At 41.4% G+C, this 15,964-nt stretch overlaps 1 protein-coding gene across 1 annotated transcript in view; it reads right to left on the bottom strand.

The window, feature by feature from the left end:
- Positions 1–15,964, bottom strand: part of nlgn2b (neuroligin 2b) — an 87,320-nt gene that overhangs the window by 17,529 nt on the left and 53,827 nt on the right. Inside the window, exon 4 of the mRNA XM_053846166.1 lies at positions 15,755–15,904. Within this exon, the coding sequence (XP_053702141.1) occupies positions 15,755–15,904 (150 nt within the window). The remainder of the gene's footprint in view (positions 1–15,754; positions 15,905–15,964) is intronic.

Genomic DNA, 15,964 nt, shown 5'->3' with positions numbered 1-15,964 from the left:
TGTTGCACTGTACCGCATTGCTATGACTGTGCAGTACTCTGGAACATGTCCATTATTTATTAGTTGCTTATTATCAGACAAAACTGCCTTCATATTTGTGTTGACGCTTTCCATCATCAACGCATTATGATGCAATTACCTTCCAAGTAAAAGGCATTGAACCAGTGATAATTTCAACTGCTGGCTTTCATTGAGTAAGTCCTCAAATGTCAGGCAGCCAATGCATGAGGGAGGCTCATTTTTTTCAATAAACATCATGTTGAAGGCCCAGTTTAGTCTGCAACACGCGCCTCCATGCTAAATGGTGCACCGTTGCCCAGGCATCAGCCACATCACTGCTGGCCAACTCGCTCGCTCACATCCGCGTGTAGCTCCCTGAAAAGTGCATTATTCCTGCCTGCAGTGCAGCAAACAAATCGCTGTCTTCCAAAAGTGAAAAATGCTGCAGATGAATGGATGGATTTTATTTTGGGAGACCCGCCTCGAAGCCTTTTGCAGGTGCTACAGTCCATCCAACAGCATGATGATAGCTACAGCAGGTTTCATCATTATAACCAGGTACCATTTCAATAGACTCTCTAAGGTATTTTCAATCATAAAAGGAGCAATAAACATCTCAGTTTTCAGTTTATCTGCCTCTCTTTCAGACATGTTGGCCTACTGTCCATATTATTTGTATTATTACTTATGCTGCAAAAGAGGCCATTTTTGCTGAGCCGATTTAGTGATCCACTTCACTTTAAAAATATTGTCATGTCTCAGTGAAACACAACATTTCCGTTGGCAACGTGTCAGCGTGAATCTAAGACACCTCACTGACAGTCGCGCCATTACCGAGATACTATATGGTTTCATGCTGTAAGTCAGGACATATGTTTGCAGGTGAATGCAGGTTTGCGGCGCACTAAATGGCAGATTTCGTGGCCCAGGAGAGGAGCTTGTGCATCCTTGTGTTGGGAGGTAATTGAGCATTTCCTTCTTCATGATTGTGTGCCATCTGTTAGACATATTTAGTTGCAATAAAGAGGTTCAAAAAAAGAAACACAGTAATCTCTCGTGACTTCAACCCTCAGTACATATCTTCAGTTCAGAGGAGAAGAGACACCTTTCAACTCACACTCATCTTTTCACTTGAAATTCTAATGCTGGTTCTACTGACAGTGGACAAGTCAAAATGGCAATCGCAGTGGCATGATCCTAAGATCAACCTGCTGGCTGATAAGCCCCATGTGACTTTGACCTGTCAACAGATCAGCACTGACCTCTGCTTTTTTAAAATTGAAAACCAAAGGCATGTGGAAATGTGTACTTGGTGACTGACCAGCCGAGTGCCACACTGCCTGCCTGCCTGCCTCTGTTGCTTGGCAACTCTCCAAGGCTTCAGGCAAAATAATATGGACAGACATTGAGAAGCACTAGCATGCATATTGGAGCAAAGCCTACGCACTGCATAAACATATACTACATGGACATGCAGGTGAAGTGTGTGTGAGCTGGCTCACGCCAGATCACACCTCGGGTCCCTCTCTCTTCAAAGGCAGATGGGTGACCATTAAGATAAGTCAAACAAGTTCCCTCCTGTTTCCGTTTCACCAAGTTTTCTATCTCATTCCTACCACATCTGCTGAGTTGGGCTTCCTACGGACTTTAGCGCTGAGAGCAGCAGTTTATCAGGCTAGCTCATGCATATTCAACACCCGCTTTAGGTAACGGCCACAGAACTGCGAGCGAGTCATAAGAACTGATGCAAGTTGGATAAGATGAACGGATGAAAGAGGAGAGAAACTTACCGCGACTGATGGAGGGAAATTTAAAACAGAAATATTTACGACGAGGGGCAGCCATGACCCTCATAAATCTTCCCTACATATGTTCGCTTCAAAAAAAAAAAAAAAAGCTAACTCTACATTTCCATCACTTCATCAAACCAGACTTCATGAATGTGTTTATACAGCAAACGACGAACCTATGTACAATGTTCTTCTAGTGTCTTAAATTAAATTATTACAAACAAAATTATACTGTCATTTTTTAAATATATATATGAAAAAAAAGACAGTATAATTTTGTTTTTAATTATATATATATATATACACACACACACACACTCACACATATATATATATATATATATATATATATATATATATATATATATATATATATCTATGGCAATGCGTGGCAGCAGCTTTTAATAGTAGATCGATAGAAAGAAAGAAATAAGAAGACGGAAGTGTGAAGGACACAAAGATGAGTGGGGGTAAAGTGAAGCCAGAAGCATAAGGCAGGTATTAAACTCAAAATTGCCCAAAGCTGCTGTCAGTTCTTACATGACACAAGAGGTGAGAGTAATGCACTGAAGGACAGACAATACAATTCCACTTCGAGGTTACACCACAGATGATGAGATGTGTCAAAAAATCAGAGGGATGATATTGATGCTTTGTTCACGTACACCAAAAGGCTGAGTGATATTACAATGTACCCGATGCATGAGGCAATAAATTCAGGAAGTGAAATTAGGGTCGGCACTGAGGAAAAATGGGAGTCCATGTGAATGTCATCCTTTTATGAAAGACACTGGGGCTTCAAGGATTTGACCAAATAAAGAATACGACCTTGAGTTGACGTGACATGAACTAGGTGGGGTGAAGGTCAAGTCATTATTGTGTAATAACACTCTTTATTTAAACATACGTACATTACAGGGCTAATTTACAAATGGTTTTGTGGACTAAAGTGTGTGTTTTTTTGCAGCCGAGGATAGTTTTAGCCAATTTTTTTAACAGGCTACTTTGAAAATGGTCTGGTTTAAATATCAGCAATGCTACCAAGACATAAAACATGATCATGTCATGGTTCTTTATTTTCACGATTTCACAACTATTTCCATTAAACTCTTACCAAAAGAATCAAAGCTGTACACAAATGGAATGAAAAAAGTTTGTACGTACTCAAAACATGATTTATATGTATATTCTTCAGATCAGCCACCCTTTGCTTTGATTACAACTTTGCACACTTTTGGCATTTTGGCGGTGAGCTTCATGAGTGAGTCATCTGCCAGCAGGTGACTACATCCAGAAGCTCAGGCCGGGGGTTTGCTGCACTGTCACCAACACAATGGTGGCTACTTCGACTCCTCTAAAATATAAAACATATTGAGAGTTATTTAACTGTTTTGCGTTGCTGTATCATTCCATTTATCCTGCTTCATATATCCAATGTCTTCAGTATCTGTCTATTATGAAGAAAGGACTATAAACAATGAAAAAAATCACTGAATGAGATGTGTGCCCAAACTTTGGCAGACAGTGGACTGTAAACAAATTGTTTGATAACTTCTTTTTCTCTGTTTAATAAGACTGAATGCAGATGTGTTTTTCCTGGGATCAGATGCTTTTGCGCTCTCTTTTAATAAAGTTTTTATTTAATTCAAGCAAGCAGGGTGCAACAGCTGGAGATAACTGAAGGGTTCAACAGTGACAGAAGGGCATCAGATGGCTCCACAGGAGAGGAGTGAGACTTGCGGTTTGGACTCATAGAGCACAGAGACAGTGGACATGAAGGATGGACAGGAAGACTCTTGGTGTTGGAGACCAGTGACCGTCAGAAATTTGTTCTTCAACCACTGTTTCTCCTAGACAACAAAGGATGACAGCAATGCTCTAATAGCACTGACTGAAACTGTGTTAATGTGCATTATTGCAGACGAAAATGTTGCATAAAATCGTTGCACGTTTTCCTGACTCTACGGGTTATTTTACTAATAAATGCATAACTTGTCTTAAAGCGTTCGCCTCTGTTCACCGACTTACCTCAGCTGTTCATCCTGCCATGAACGTGGAACACAAGTCAAATGGAATGAATAAACAATTAGAATCTTTGGGATCTAAAATATCAAAATGTGTTGACTAAATACAGTGTCAGGTAAAACACGACGAACAAAATTCACTTTGACACAGGACTGAGATTGATCATTTGAAAGATGGTCGACAGAATTAACACGGATGGAGACGCCAGGAAAAAGACAAAGACTGATGATGATTAAAAAGTGATGAAAATAGCTTGAAGCTTTAAGGGGCAGGCTACGATCTGGAACCAAATGAAAACTGAGAGCACAATAGATCACCCATTCCATCATTCAGCCAAAGCACTCCCACGAACGACCCTTAAATACAGCGATTCCCTCTAAACACCTCGGCTTTTTCTCTTTCTTGTCACTTTAAGGAAAATCCAACTCGACTTTACTTGCCTAGTCATCAGTAAAAGGCAGGCCACATTCAATTACGCATCACGCTCGATGTCAAATACACGCAGAAATAAAATTACAGCGTAATTGGTCTTCCTCTTGCTGAACTGAAGCGATTTCTGGAAGCCGCCCATAGGCATCTAATGTCGTTGTATTTATTACCTTACTTATTTCACTTAATTCCACCCTTAGACGTCCAGTTGAAACGATAGCACGCTGTGAAATTAAAGCAAGCCGTCATGCTAAGTTAGAAAAGGTTTGAAGCCCTGAAATTACATGTTAGAAAAAAGAACACAAAGAATAAAAAAAGGTGTCAATTCACATGAATTCAAAGAGGACTGAGCCTCATTTTCCAGTGGAAAGTCGCTGTCACAGGCCCCAATAACACACCTAATGTCGCCGTAAATGATGATATGTTCAGATTAATTTGGCGTAACTCTTCAGATCGTACTTTATCAAGCCATAACTCACACTGTGTCTTATGTAATCACACATTTATTACAGCATTTCAGCCGCACATTTATTCTAATGCGGCTGTGATATTAGCTGGTGCTGCCTGGTGGCGACGCTGCAGGTTATTGCAGAGTCATTTTAAGGAATGATGGCAATACATTTGAGTAGATTACGTGGTATCTGTTATCCTTCTCATGGTTTCATCCACAAGGTTATTACATCCATATGAGAATTATCGTCAATTGCAATGTAAAGCTGGAAGGACAAAACACACAACTGCTCAGCCGTGGTCTTGTTGACGCCTGTGATGATGAATAAACTGAATCCATGAGTAATTCATGAGGCAGACTATGGTGCACACACAAGTTACCTATTTGTAAAATCATGAGAGTGGAAAATACCTGAGTAATTGAGAGGCTATTGTCACTTGGTATGTACAAAGTCAGCATAGGAGTACTACTGGAGACACTGCAGTTTGAGCTAACATCTGATAATGTGGAGCATCGAGGAGGAGCCAACCATGTGCTAGAACTTCCTGAGAAGAATGAATATATATATATATATATATATATATATATATATATATATATATATATATATATATTTCACAAGGCAATGCGTGGCAGCAGCTTTAAATAATAAAAGTCGTGGGTCTGTGCTGCACCCTCACAGCAAGAAGCTTGTGGGATGAGCTACAACAGTAGCGCTCGGAGCAAACCTCTGTGCTCCCTGTGTGGCGTTTGTACATCCTTCCAGTGCACACAATGATTTCCTCAGGGCCTGTGGTCTCCCCAGTCCAAAAGGTTCATTGGTGAGTGTGTGTCGTCTGTCTGTCTGTCTGGGCTCTGTGATGGACATGTGACCTGCCCAGGGTGTTCCTTGCCTTTCGCCTTCCATTGCAGAGGAAAACAAATGAATAATTGAAACTTAAAGAGTGTTTACATTTTAGCCCCTACTGTGGACTCCTAGATATAAATATATATAATATATATGGGGAATAATTCCTGTGTAATATGTACATGCTATAATAATACACTTAAAAAACTGTAACAATGGAAAAATATATATACATATTTAGTCCTGTGCGACTATATGTGATTGTGTGTGTGTGTGTGTGTATATATATATATATATATATATATATATATATATATATATATATATATAGTTGATGTGTTTGCTACAAAACACATTAACTCATTAACATAAATACAAATCCCAATGATATTACTCAATAATAATTAATAATATAATATTGTACACAGCTTCATGAGCCCACAAATCCAATAGTTTCCCTCTGATGCCGAGTATAGAGAGAGACAGTCAGATTAGTTTTAGTTATGTCCTCATCTCTGTGTGTTATGGAGATGAATTGCTGCTCCTTTCAAAACCTCTGCTCAATATTAAAGCGGAGTGCTCCTCAGTTCGGTGTGAATGTAGATTGACTGCAGAACTCGATGCATCATGGTCATAATACCAATGTCAGGGCTGAAATAACGCTTGTGTCGCAATCAATACCAACAACAGATTGATATTGGATATTTGCCAACAGGGCTGATGTACCTTGGGACCCTCCTAGTGTATTTGGGACTGACATCAATATGCTAACTTAATTATGGGTTATTGAAAAGACGTTACTGTAACCATAGAGACCTGGATGAGGAGACTGTTAATCTGTGAACAAGCCTTCACTGGTTCTGAGCCTGTATTTCAGCATCCTTCTGCAGAATGTCTTCTGTTTTCTGACAACCCACTTCATTTCCTCAACAATTGACTGAATTCTGCAGAAGGCTTTCCAGTGAATATCATCGACTGGATGAAAGAGTCCAGCCTGTCCTGGGGACGGCTGGTGCACCCACTGTTGTCCTGTCTGGTTTTAAACCGGACACGAGTAGACTTCAAAGGACTGTCAGGACTATCGAGGACCATCTGAAACAGCATCACTGCAGACCCCTCTCACCCCAATGGCGCACCCGACCAAGCACTCGCCGCCAACAACAGCGCACGGGCGAGTCAGGTACGTTGAGGCAGGGGATTTAGCCAAAGGAACAATGAAAACCATGCAGAAAATCAATCTTCAGATGCATCACGACTCACAAATACACAAATGCTGATTGTTTAAATGTTTTATAACGTAAATAAGACTGAACTAAAAACAGACACTACACGGCGCACATGTAACCAAACATGGCTGATCTATTTCATGGTCACGCCGATGAATTACATTTTAGTTCGCTGTTGAGGAGGTGCTGAACAATTCCAGTAACATTCACACAAACACTCTCTACCTTTACTTCTCAGATTCCGCTGATGGTCAGTCTCCACCCCGACAAGTGGCTCCATAACAACACAACTCACAGTACATGTTGTCACAATGACAACGACCCTGAAATCGACGCTGCTGTATATCCCTCCGAATCTCAGAAGTTAAAGAGGTTGGGGTTAGCCAAGGTATAGGACGGCGCTCCATTCATACTATCTCAAATAATGGTTTTTAAATCAAATCAAATGGAGGACCATTGAGGACCGTCACTAAGGAAAAGACACTGACATTAGTGTAGTTCAGTGAAGACAGCTTCAAAAGGACTCCCTGTGATGCTCCCCAAGAGTGCGCACCTCGCGCTTTCCCGCACCACAGCGTGTCATGCTCCTCATGCTCCGCGTCTGGAGCTATATGGATGTTTTTTTTCTCTCATCCTCCCGCGCATGATGCACCATGCTCCCGAGTGCAATGCTCCATATGGCCCTGTGCACGATCTACGCTGCACAGTCTGGAACGCTACGCAAGGAAAATGTTTTTTTAGTTTTCATGAGTATAGGATGCAAAAATGTCTATTTTCCCAATGTCAATGTATATTACGCCATGGGAGTGAGGATGGGTTGGATGGATTGTAGCACCGAGAGACGTGTACAGCGCTTACTAGTGGACTGCGGCTAACAGCAGTCACCTGACATGGTGCGATCAAAACTGTCAATCAATATACAACGATTGTTGTGTCTGATGCCACTCTTGCCTGTTACTCTCACGCCGAAAGCTTTAACTATAAAGAATGACAAGACATGTTTAAGACGGTGGCCACTGCATCAAACATGATCCTGTCAATAGCATGAGGTTAAAAATCATTCACTGTCAAGGTAAAACAACAAACATTGGGCGGCAGCTCGAGTTACCCGTGTATGTATGACACAGTAATGTCATTCATAACCTCATGTTTTTGATGCCGTTGTATGTGTTTGAAATAACTTGTAAAGTCATGGACGGAATGGGAGTGATTGGGATCACTGTCTGGATCCAGCAGCTTGTTAAAAGAGTCTGTATTGGTGGAGGTTTGCACTCTCTTGGTAATTTATCATTAACTAAAATGAAAAACCCAGAATTCTGCCGGACTTTCAAGCATCTTAGGTGAGTGTGGATTTCAGTAAGTCATTTGATACATGACAAATGGCTATAAGCCCATGAAATACTGTCGTCAATATAGAAAATGTATGGTCACACTGCTGTGTGACAGCTCCACAATATAAACAAAGCACTTCACTATCACCCTGTCACATGCCCCACCTCCCCACCCCCCTCATCGACCTGACACTCTGCTTCGGCTGGACTTAACTGGGTTCAACAGTCTGCTACATATGTGCTTTCAAATGATTGCATGCCGCAAATCTCTTTAATACAGGAGACCTTGACATGTCCAACGTGATTAAAACACGTGTTGGTGTGTGCAACATGTCGTATCATTAGCTGCTTTGATTCCGTTCCATGTGTTTGATCCAGCTGTGCAGCTGGCAGCCTTCCTGCAGGGCAAGCACTCGCAAGTCAATACAAGTGATTAGTGTTCAATGTGAACCCTTCCGGTGAGCGGTAACTGCGTCCTTGAACATCATTTGAGAGTCAAAACTACAGACATGGTTTGTAATGCACACACCTTCTCAGGTTACTGCCTCGCTGAAATGTACCATCTTATGGAAGAATTCAAAGAAGACGTGAAACAGAGATTGAGTTCAGATGTATTGCCACAGTCAGGAAGAGGAGATAACAAGTCAAGTGTTTGCGAGGGTTGCAGAGTGGGAGGATTGTGGTTCTGTGCACAAGTGGGAGGTGTTCCATTTGTATTTTGGGTTTTTGTGATATCGCAGCCAAAAAAAGGAGATGATTATATTGGGTTTTACTTTACATTAGACTGATGTATAATCGGCAACACATGAATCCCGCTTCAGACTTACTTTTTGTCCACTCCAGGCCACCGTAGATCAACCTCCTAGTGCTGCCTGCTTGAGCTGATATAGGTTGCTTTGGCTGCTTTTCTTAATTCCGTGCGCTGAACTACGTATCGAGGATGCGTACAGATGGTGTGTTCATGAGTGTAGGAATTTTCCATACTACTGAAAAAAGGTCAGGGGGACACGTACCTCCTAAACTGACACCTGCAGTCGGATCAAGGATGTCGACGAAATATACAGCTGACCTGGAGGCTTGGATGTTCAAGATATGGTCTTATATATTTTTTGTCAGCCAGGATCATCTGTACTGCCATCATTGCTTCATTCTTCACTTGTCTCCCATCATTTTTATATACTATAATCTTGGCAAATATTGAATTCACACAGCTTCATCTTAACACACCAGAGTTGTCTTAAACTTCACCCCACTTCATCAAAAACAAAAACATGGCAGGCAACAACATTCGACTTGATGATCTGATGGTCCATTTATCACATATTTTACATTCACAACAAATAGTGGACTCTTGACCGTTGTGATTTAGTGCTGCTGCTTTTGCTATTTTCGGTCCAACAGTTTGCCACTGTGTTCTGTGAGCTGTTTATCACACTCTACTGGCGCTTTTCACATCAAAAGACGACTCTCACTTAAATATTTGAGCCGCGCTTTCTGAAGACTTTAGTCATGAGACTTTCGTATAAATGATTTAAATTGTGTTGTGGTGTTAAGGCTGCCAAAAGAATGAATAATCCAGAGGAAATTAATTTTTACATTAGTCTTTGTCTGCTGGATGTACAAAGGCAGCTGTTTGCAAACATCATATCAAGCATTTAATGTGATAAAATGCCAGTATTGTTTCAATATCATGCCACCCAGAGCCACCCAGAAGAGAAGGATTTTTTGTTTATATGGTGACAGCACATCTTTATTTTTAGACGCATTACGGCCAAATTAGCTTGTCACAATTCTATTCTTAACTCTGAGATTAATTTGGACTATTAATTTGTGGTGCTATCTCATATAAGCACCCACCCTATCAATGAGCATATTTATCATAATTAAAAGTGAAGTCAGCCGTTGTTTTTCCAGTAATATGTTGCCACAGAAATCCAATAATCTGTTTTAAATAATAGATTTGACATTATACAAACTAAATAAGTTGATCAGGAAACATATTCTCTTGTATGGCAAAGAATATAAGTACATTTTTGAACTTAAGTAATTCAGAATTCTAATTCTATTTATCGGTATGAAGAGTTGTTTCTCATTGTTTAGAGCACTCTTTGTCCAACTCTTTTTTTCTCACTGCCCTTTCTGTCTTGCATCAGGGCAGTTGGAGCAGAATGTGTATTCCGCATTTATATTTCATGTCAATTTCTCCACCACACTCAAAATATGTATTTATGATTCAGTGCAGTAGCAGCAGCTTCTACTTCTCTTCTGTCTTCCAACTTGGGTGAGACATAGCTAACTTTAAGAGGCTAATTCTTCAGGTAACATGCAGAGGTTTGTGTGTCAGAATCATCCAAGGATTGATTCTGACTGAGTAAAGGCCCATTGATGCACAAACGTTACATACGGGTCCAGCGAGGGACGGAGCCTTCTGTCCGTGCTCTGCTTTCATTTCATCCGTATTGTCCTGCACGTTTCCATAAAGATTAAGGATACAGGCCAAATGGAGCTGCAGCACCAGAAACTGTGCGGGGAGCGTTGTTGTTACAACCTGCTATGTAGCTTTAATGTGACACGAAGAAGACAGACAGATAACAATGGCGGAAATTCTCCGTCCGATACATTTAACAGCCACACTGACCACCGCTTGCTACCCACCCTTGTATTTTTCCAACATGCAAGTAGGACATCAACATTACAGGCAAAATTCCACTTGTAAATGCTCAACTCCTTGAGAGTGAGACAGTGTTGTACGATTACAGTACCTGTCACGATATCCACATGACACGGTACGACTTCCATTGTGATATTGTGAAGCTCACAATATCAAGAATGACAACCAAAAAAATGCCTTGACATTTGTTGTCACAATCAAAGTTGTGATATAAATTCAAAATTCAAATAACTCCACAAATCGTTTTGGAGAAAAAAACAATCCATGAACTAAATTAAATAAAGCTAGACAATAAACAAGCCTATTTAAAAAAAATAAAAATACACTGGCACAAAAATACCCAGCCTTTAATAGTTTATATAATGAAAAATAAAATCAAAATAATTTATAACAAAAGACCAGGCACAAAAAACTCCCTCGTCTTTGACATTCAAATTGAAATAAATCTAAATGCTTAGGTACAACAAAATTGTTTACCCTTTAGTAGTTAATAAATAAAAATAATAAAAATACCATTAGTGCTCATTGTGTAAAATGTGACCATGACGCCATTCTATACTGAAACGCTTGTAAATCACTCGCTTTATATATTGTGAAGCACTGTGTTATTTTGTGAGCTTTTGGGCAGTTGCACAGCAGTGCTGTTATGGATGCTTTCTGTAGAGTTTTTTTTTTTTATTTTTTTTTTTTACCCGATCAGACTTGAAACTCCTCGAGGTGAAGTGACTCTTCATATAGCTGGTATTTGTACCGCACCATGCTCTGGTAGTGTTTGCATAATGTCTGCTGTCTGTCCGTCACCTTTTGTCCTTTCTCATTTCTTGACATGAAGAAACCAAAATGATTGATGACACACATGAGATTTAAATGCAGCTGGTGCATTCACAATCTCTACATTGTCCTATATATCCATGCTTTGTTGTCTGTTGCCATACGCTGTGGCAAAAGTGACTCATGGCTCATCTTGCAAGAAGTAGTTTGTGTGATCCTGACAGAGGCATGCAAGATGTAGGTTTTTTGTTGTATATTTTAATGTTCTATTTTATGTTATTCAGGCTATACAATATACGTAACTGTTTGAAATAACATTGAGAGGTGAAAGCTACAATTCAGACTTTTTTCATGTGACCACCATTAAACACTTTTAATATTTTACACTTTTTGTCCTCCTTGAACGTCTCCATACTCCACAGAATTTGGTCTTGACAGATGCTGATTTGGTGGGGACCGCTGTCACTGTTATAGCACCATTCTTTGTCCTCCATTGTCCTGTGGATTTGTATCATTGATCCCTCTAAATGTCCATGAGTCACTTGGTATCCATGGCACCTTAAATCATCATGCACTTTAGTCTCCAGACATCCTAACCCCAACGCCTCTTTTTGAAATATTAGGTGGGAAGGTACCACCCGTGTATTAGTTTTTCCAAAATGCAAGGTGGACGTCAACATTACTGGAACATGTCCACTTGAAAATGCTCGACTCCTTGAGAGTGAGACAGTGTTGTATGATTACAGTATCTGTCACAATATCCACATCTCACGTGTTGTGTGTTGCCATACACTGTGGCATTGCGGCTTCCAGCTGATCTGAGAATGCGCCTTTGTTAGCATGACTCAGTCGCTGAATCCACAGAGGCTTTTATGATACGGCGGGATACAATACAAGTTCATGGCTTGTATATAGCAGAGCAAGTTGGTGACATGACATCTGCCTGGCTGACAGCGCTCTGCTGTAAAAGCAGTGGCCGTAGTACAGCTGGTTTTCTTCCTGACTTGAACTGAAATTGGGCAGCTTCCAAGAGACGCGTTTCATCTCGCTTCCTGAGGTGAAAAACAGTCTCAAAGCTCACGTTGGTGGGCCTTTTCCCCAGAGTTCATTAATTAGTTAATTCGTTAATTAGTCTGAACAGATGGCTGTACAACCCAAATCAGAGGCCTCTCGGAGCCCGGAGCAGGAAGAAGGCAGGAGGAGGTGAGACCAGCAGCAACCTCAACTCCACTGTCACCACACCAACGCTCCAGACGGTGCTGCACTGGCCATCTCCATCTCACTCTCACCAGTGAAATCACATTTATAATCCTCCCATTTCATCAAGATTTTCAGGTCGGAGACAGAGACAGTGAGAGTGCTGCCGTCACAGTCGCAGAAGTTTGCATCACAGGAATTCAGAGGAAAAAAAAAAAACCCTCTCGGTTTATTTTTAGACTCTTCCCACCCCCATTACACATTCTTTTCCATTTTCCCTCTTATCTCTTCACCACTCTCTTCGTATTCCTGATTCACTATCACTCTTACAAGGGTGCAGACACACAACAAAATAAAGCTGTACAGGATTATTCCAAAAATAGAAGATAGCGCCGTTCGTATACACTCTCCTGGTGCCTCACTCGGAGTTAAATTCAGTGTCAGAGTGGTGCGCCATTAAAAATTCAGATGGGTGATGCATTATTCATGTATGTATTTCACACATGGCACGCACACCAACTTGGTCCTCATGCACCCGCACATACATATGGAAAGCGTGTGAAGACGTTTGGCTAACAATGCAGGGAAATCACAGTAGTACAGTAACCCAATTACGAAGAGGGGAGGGAGAAAGACGGAACTAATATTGCAGTGTTGCTAGTTGAATCAAGGGCACTGCGTCATCTCTTCTGAGAACAAAATCGCTCTCCCCCCCGCGTGCACTTGTATGTATTTAACGATCATGCGTTGCCGTCAGCGTACTAACCATGTTCCACCATGCACGAGTGCACTTCAAGCAGGAATCAGAGCAACTGCATGGAAGTAAACAGGTTCAGAAACAAAGATAAAATGAGCGTAAAATAAGCATCTTTCCAACTGCCAAAAATGCCTACATCAACTGGTAAAGTCCCGCCCTCACATGGTTGCTTTTTTTTTTTTTTTTTTTTTTTAAGACCCCAAAAATATGCTAATATATGTGCGATAAAGCCATAGGTCCAGGCTTCCCAGCGTGTGTCCTTGTCAGCAATCCTCTCACTGTCAACAGCGGCCTGGATCGTGTTACCCTCTGTTGGTACTTCCATGCCGCTCTTGGACCAAGTCCTAAACTATTCCCATTTCTCTGTTTACCATTATTCTGATATGTTGAAACAGGCACGATGCAATAAACAGGATCTGATTACCCAAGCTGGCAACCGCAGTGACTGACACAGAGAGTTGGTGAGCAAACACCTCGCAAAGATCATGGCGACTGCAAATACTGGAGTCTGCTAATTCCCTGTAGCGCAAAGACATAACACACACAGAGGAAGAGTCCATGCATGTGTTGCTGTAATGGAATGGACACCCTGCAATCCCCAAACACACACACTACACCTGTCTATTATCAGTGAATGGACAAAGACAGGAGGTCCTCCGAAGATGCAGATGTTGGTTAACTTATTGGTCAGAGAAGTGGCAACAGCGCTAGAGCTGAAATGTTTCTGTGGCAACAGACATCAGTAAACATGCGACTAAACAAATGTATGTGTATATATGTATATATATAATAAGTGAAAAGAACATGCAATCCTGGATTGTTTCCAGCATCCCGGATTTAAAAAAAATATAAATAAAAAATAAAAATTGTGTGATACAATAAGACGACAATCGAAATGGACTGATGTTAACCATTATTGTTAGACATAATTCCATCTGTTATTTACACAATACTTTTAATAATTCAATTTTCAATACGGGTTTCAGTTCACTATTTCACTACGTTTACTCCAGTCCTTGAACTGTGTTTGTTTGTGTCTGTGTTTGTGCCGGAAGACGATTTTGCTGCTGGAGTTGGAGGGGACTTGATGGTGTGTGTCGACATACATCTGTGCTCAATCCCTGGCCCCAGGGTAAAGAAAGAGCAGGAGAACCATGAGAAGATGAATGAATGAAAACCAAGGACATCACAGGATCATACTGGTTCACGCCAGAAACAATTCAGTCGGTGACAGGTACAGTAGCTGTGTGGAGGTCTGATCTATCTACTCGGTTCCACTGAAAGTGTATGCATCATGTTGCATCAGAAGTGCTGCAGCTACACCAAGCTAGCCGCCCGACTCCCAGTTACGCCAGGAGTCCCCCTTTCCTTGGATGGAGCATTGTGTGTTGGTGCTTTAGGGGCATTTTGAAGGAAACATTAACATAGTCAAAGTTTCACCCCGTCTTGACGTCCTTCATACAACGGCTTGGAGCCTGTGCTGCTAGTGTTTAGGTAATGTTGATGTTTCGGAGTGGAAAATCTTGTGTCAAGCATCATGCACCGTCTGTGATGTGTCTGGTGGAAGCACTCTTGAAGCAGCATACGTAGAGCAGTTGTGTGACTCAGATGCTTCTAGTGGAACTGCGGGAACGTTGCGCTGACGGCAACCTACAAAGGTGCCTGGAGCTCAGGGCGACTGACACCAACGCACTGGCAAGCGGCATTATGGATGTGGTCGTCTAGAGGGTTACTGTCGCGTATGAGACGTGTCTCCATGACCACGGTTGTTAGTACTGGATGCAGACTGGTAGCATCTAAAAGCTTTAAAAAAATATCCGCTACTTTGAATTGAAAGAAATAAGCAGCAGATTCAGCATCATTTTCAAACTTTTGTCTTGCACTCTGAACCCAGCAGCTTACACGACGTCCAGGCCAATAGACACAGTTTGAAGGCTTTAATGTGAATAAAAGATGTGAGGAGTTCAGAACGTTGCCCAGTTTGTTTCATGAGTCAGTCTCGATGCTGAACCCCGTAGATTAGACGTGATCTTCATGCATTTTTAAGCTGGGTGCACCTCTGACTTTTCTACGATGCAGACAGCACCACTGCACCCGCGGCTTATCGACTGATGCGCTTCATAGTCCAGAATTTACAGTTCCTACATAAGCCATGTGAGCAATGCAGTCAAATGCTATGAATTCTCAACATGCTGAGATGCCTCTCGTAAAACAATGTTTGCATGAGAAAAATCCACATTGTGAAAATGCCACACTTACCCAGAACGCCAAGCCGATAGTTCATGGTGACCACAATGACATTTCCATAAGCTGCCAAGACGCTGCCGTCAAACATGTTTCCTGAGCCTTCCATGTAGGAGCCGCCATGGATGAACAGCATCACCGGCTTCTTGCGACGATCCCGAATGTCTGTATCAAAATAGACAGAGACGTAAGTTGCACCCCAAAATGTGTGAGAACTGCAGAGTA

Source organism: Synchiropus splendidus, chromosome 17 (genome assembly GCF_027744825.2).
Source record: "Synchiropus splendidus isolate RoL2022-P1 chromosome 17, RoL_Sspl_1.0, whole genome shotgun sequence".
NCBI lineage: Eukaryota > Metazoa > Chordata > Actinopteri > Syngnathiformes > Callionymidae > Synchiropus > Synchiropus splendidus.
The sequence above is the reverse complement of the archived record's forward strand: the minus strand, read 5'-3'. Positions and strand labels throughout refer to the sequence as shown.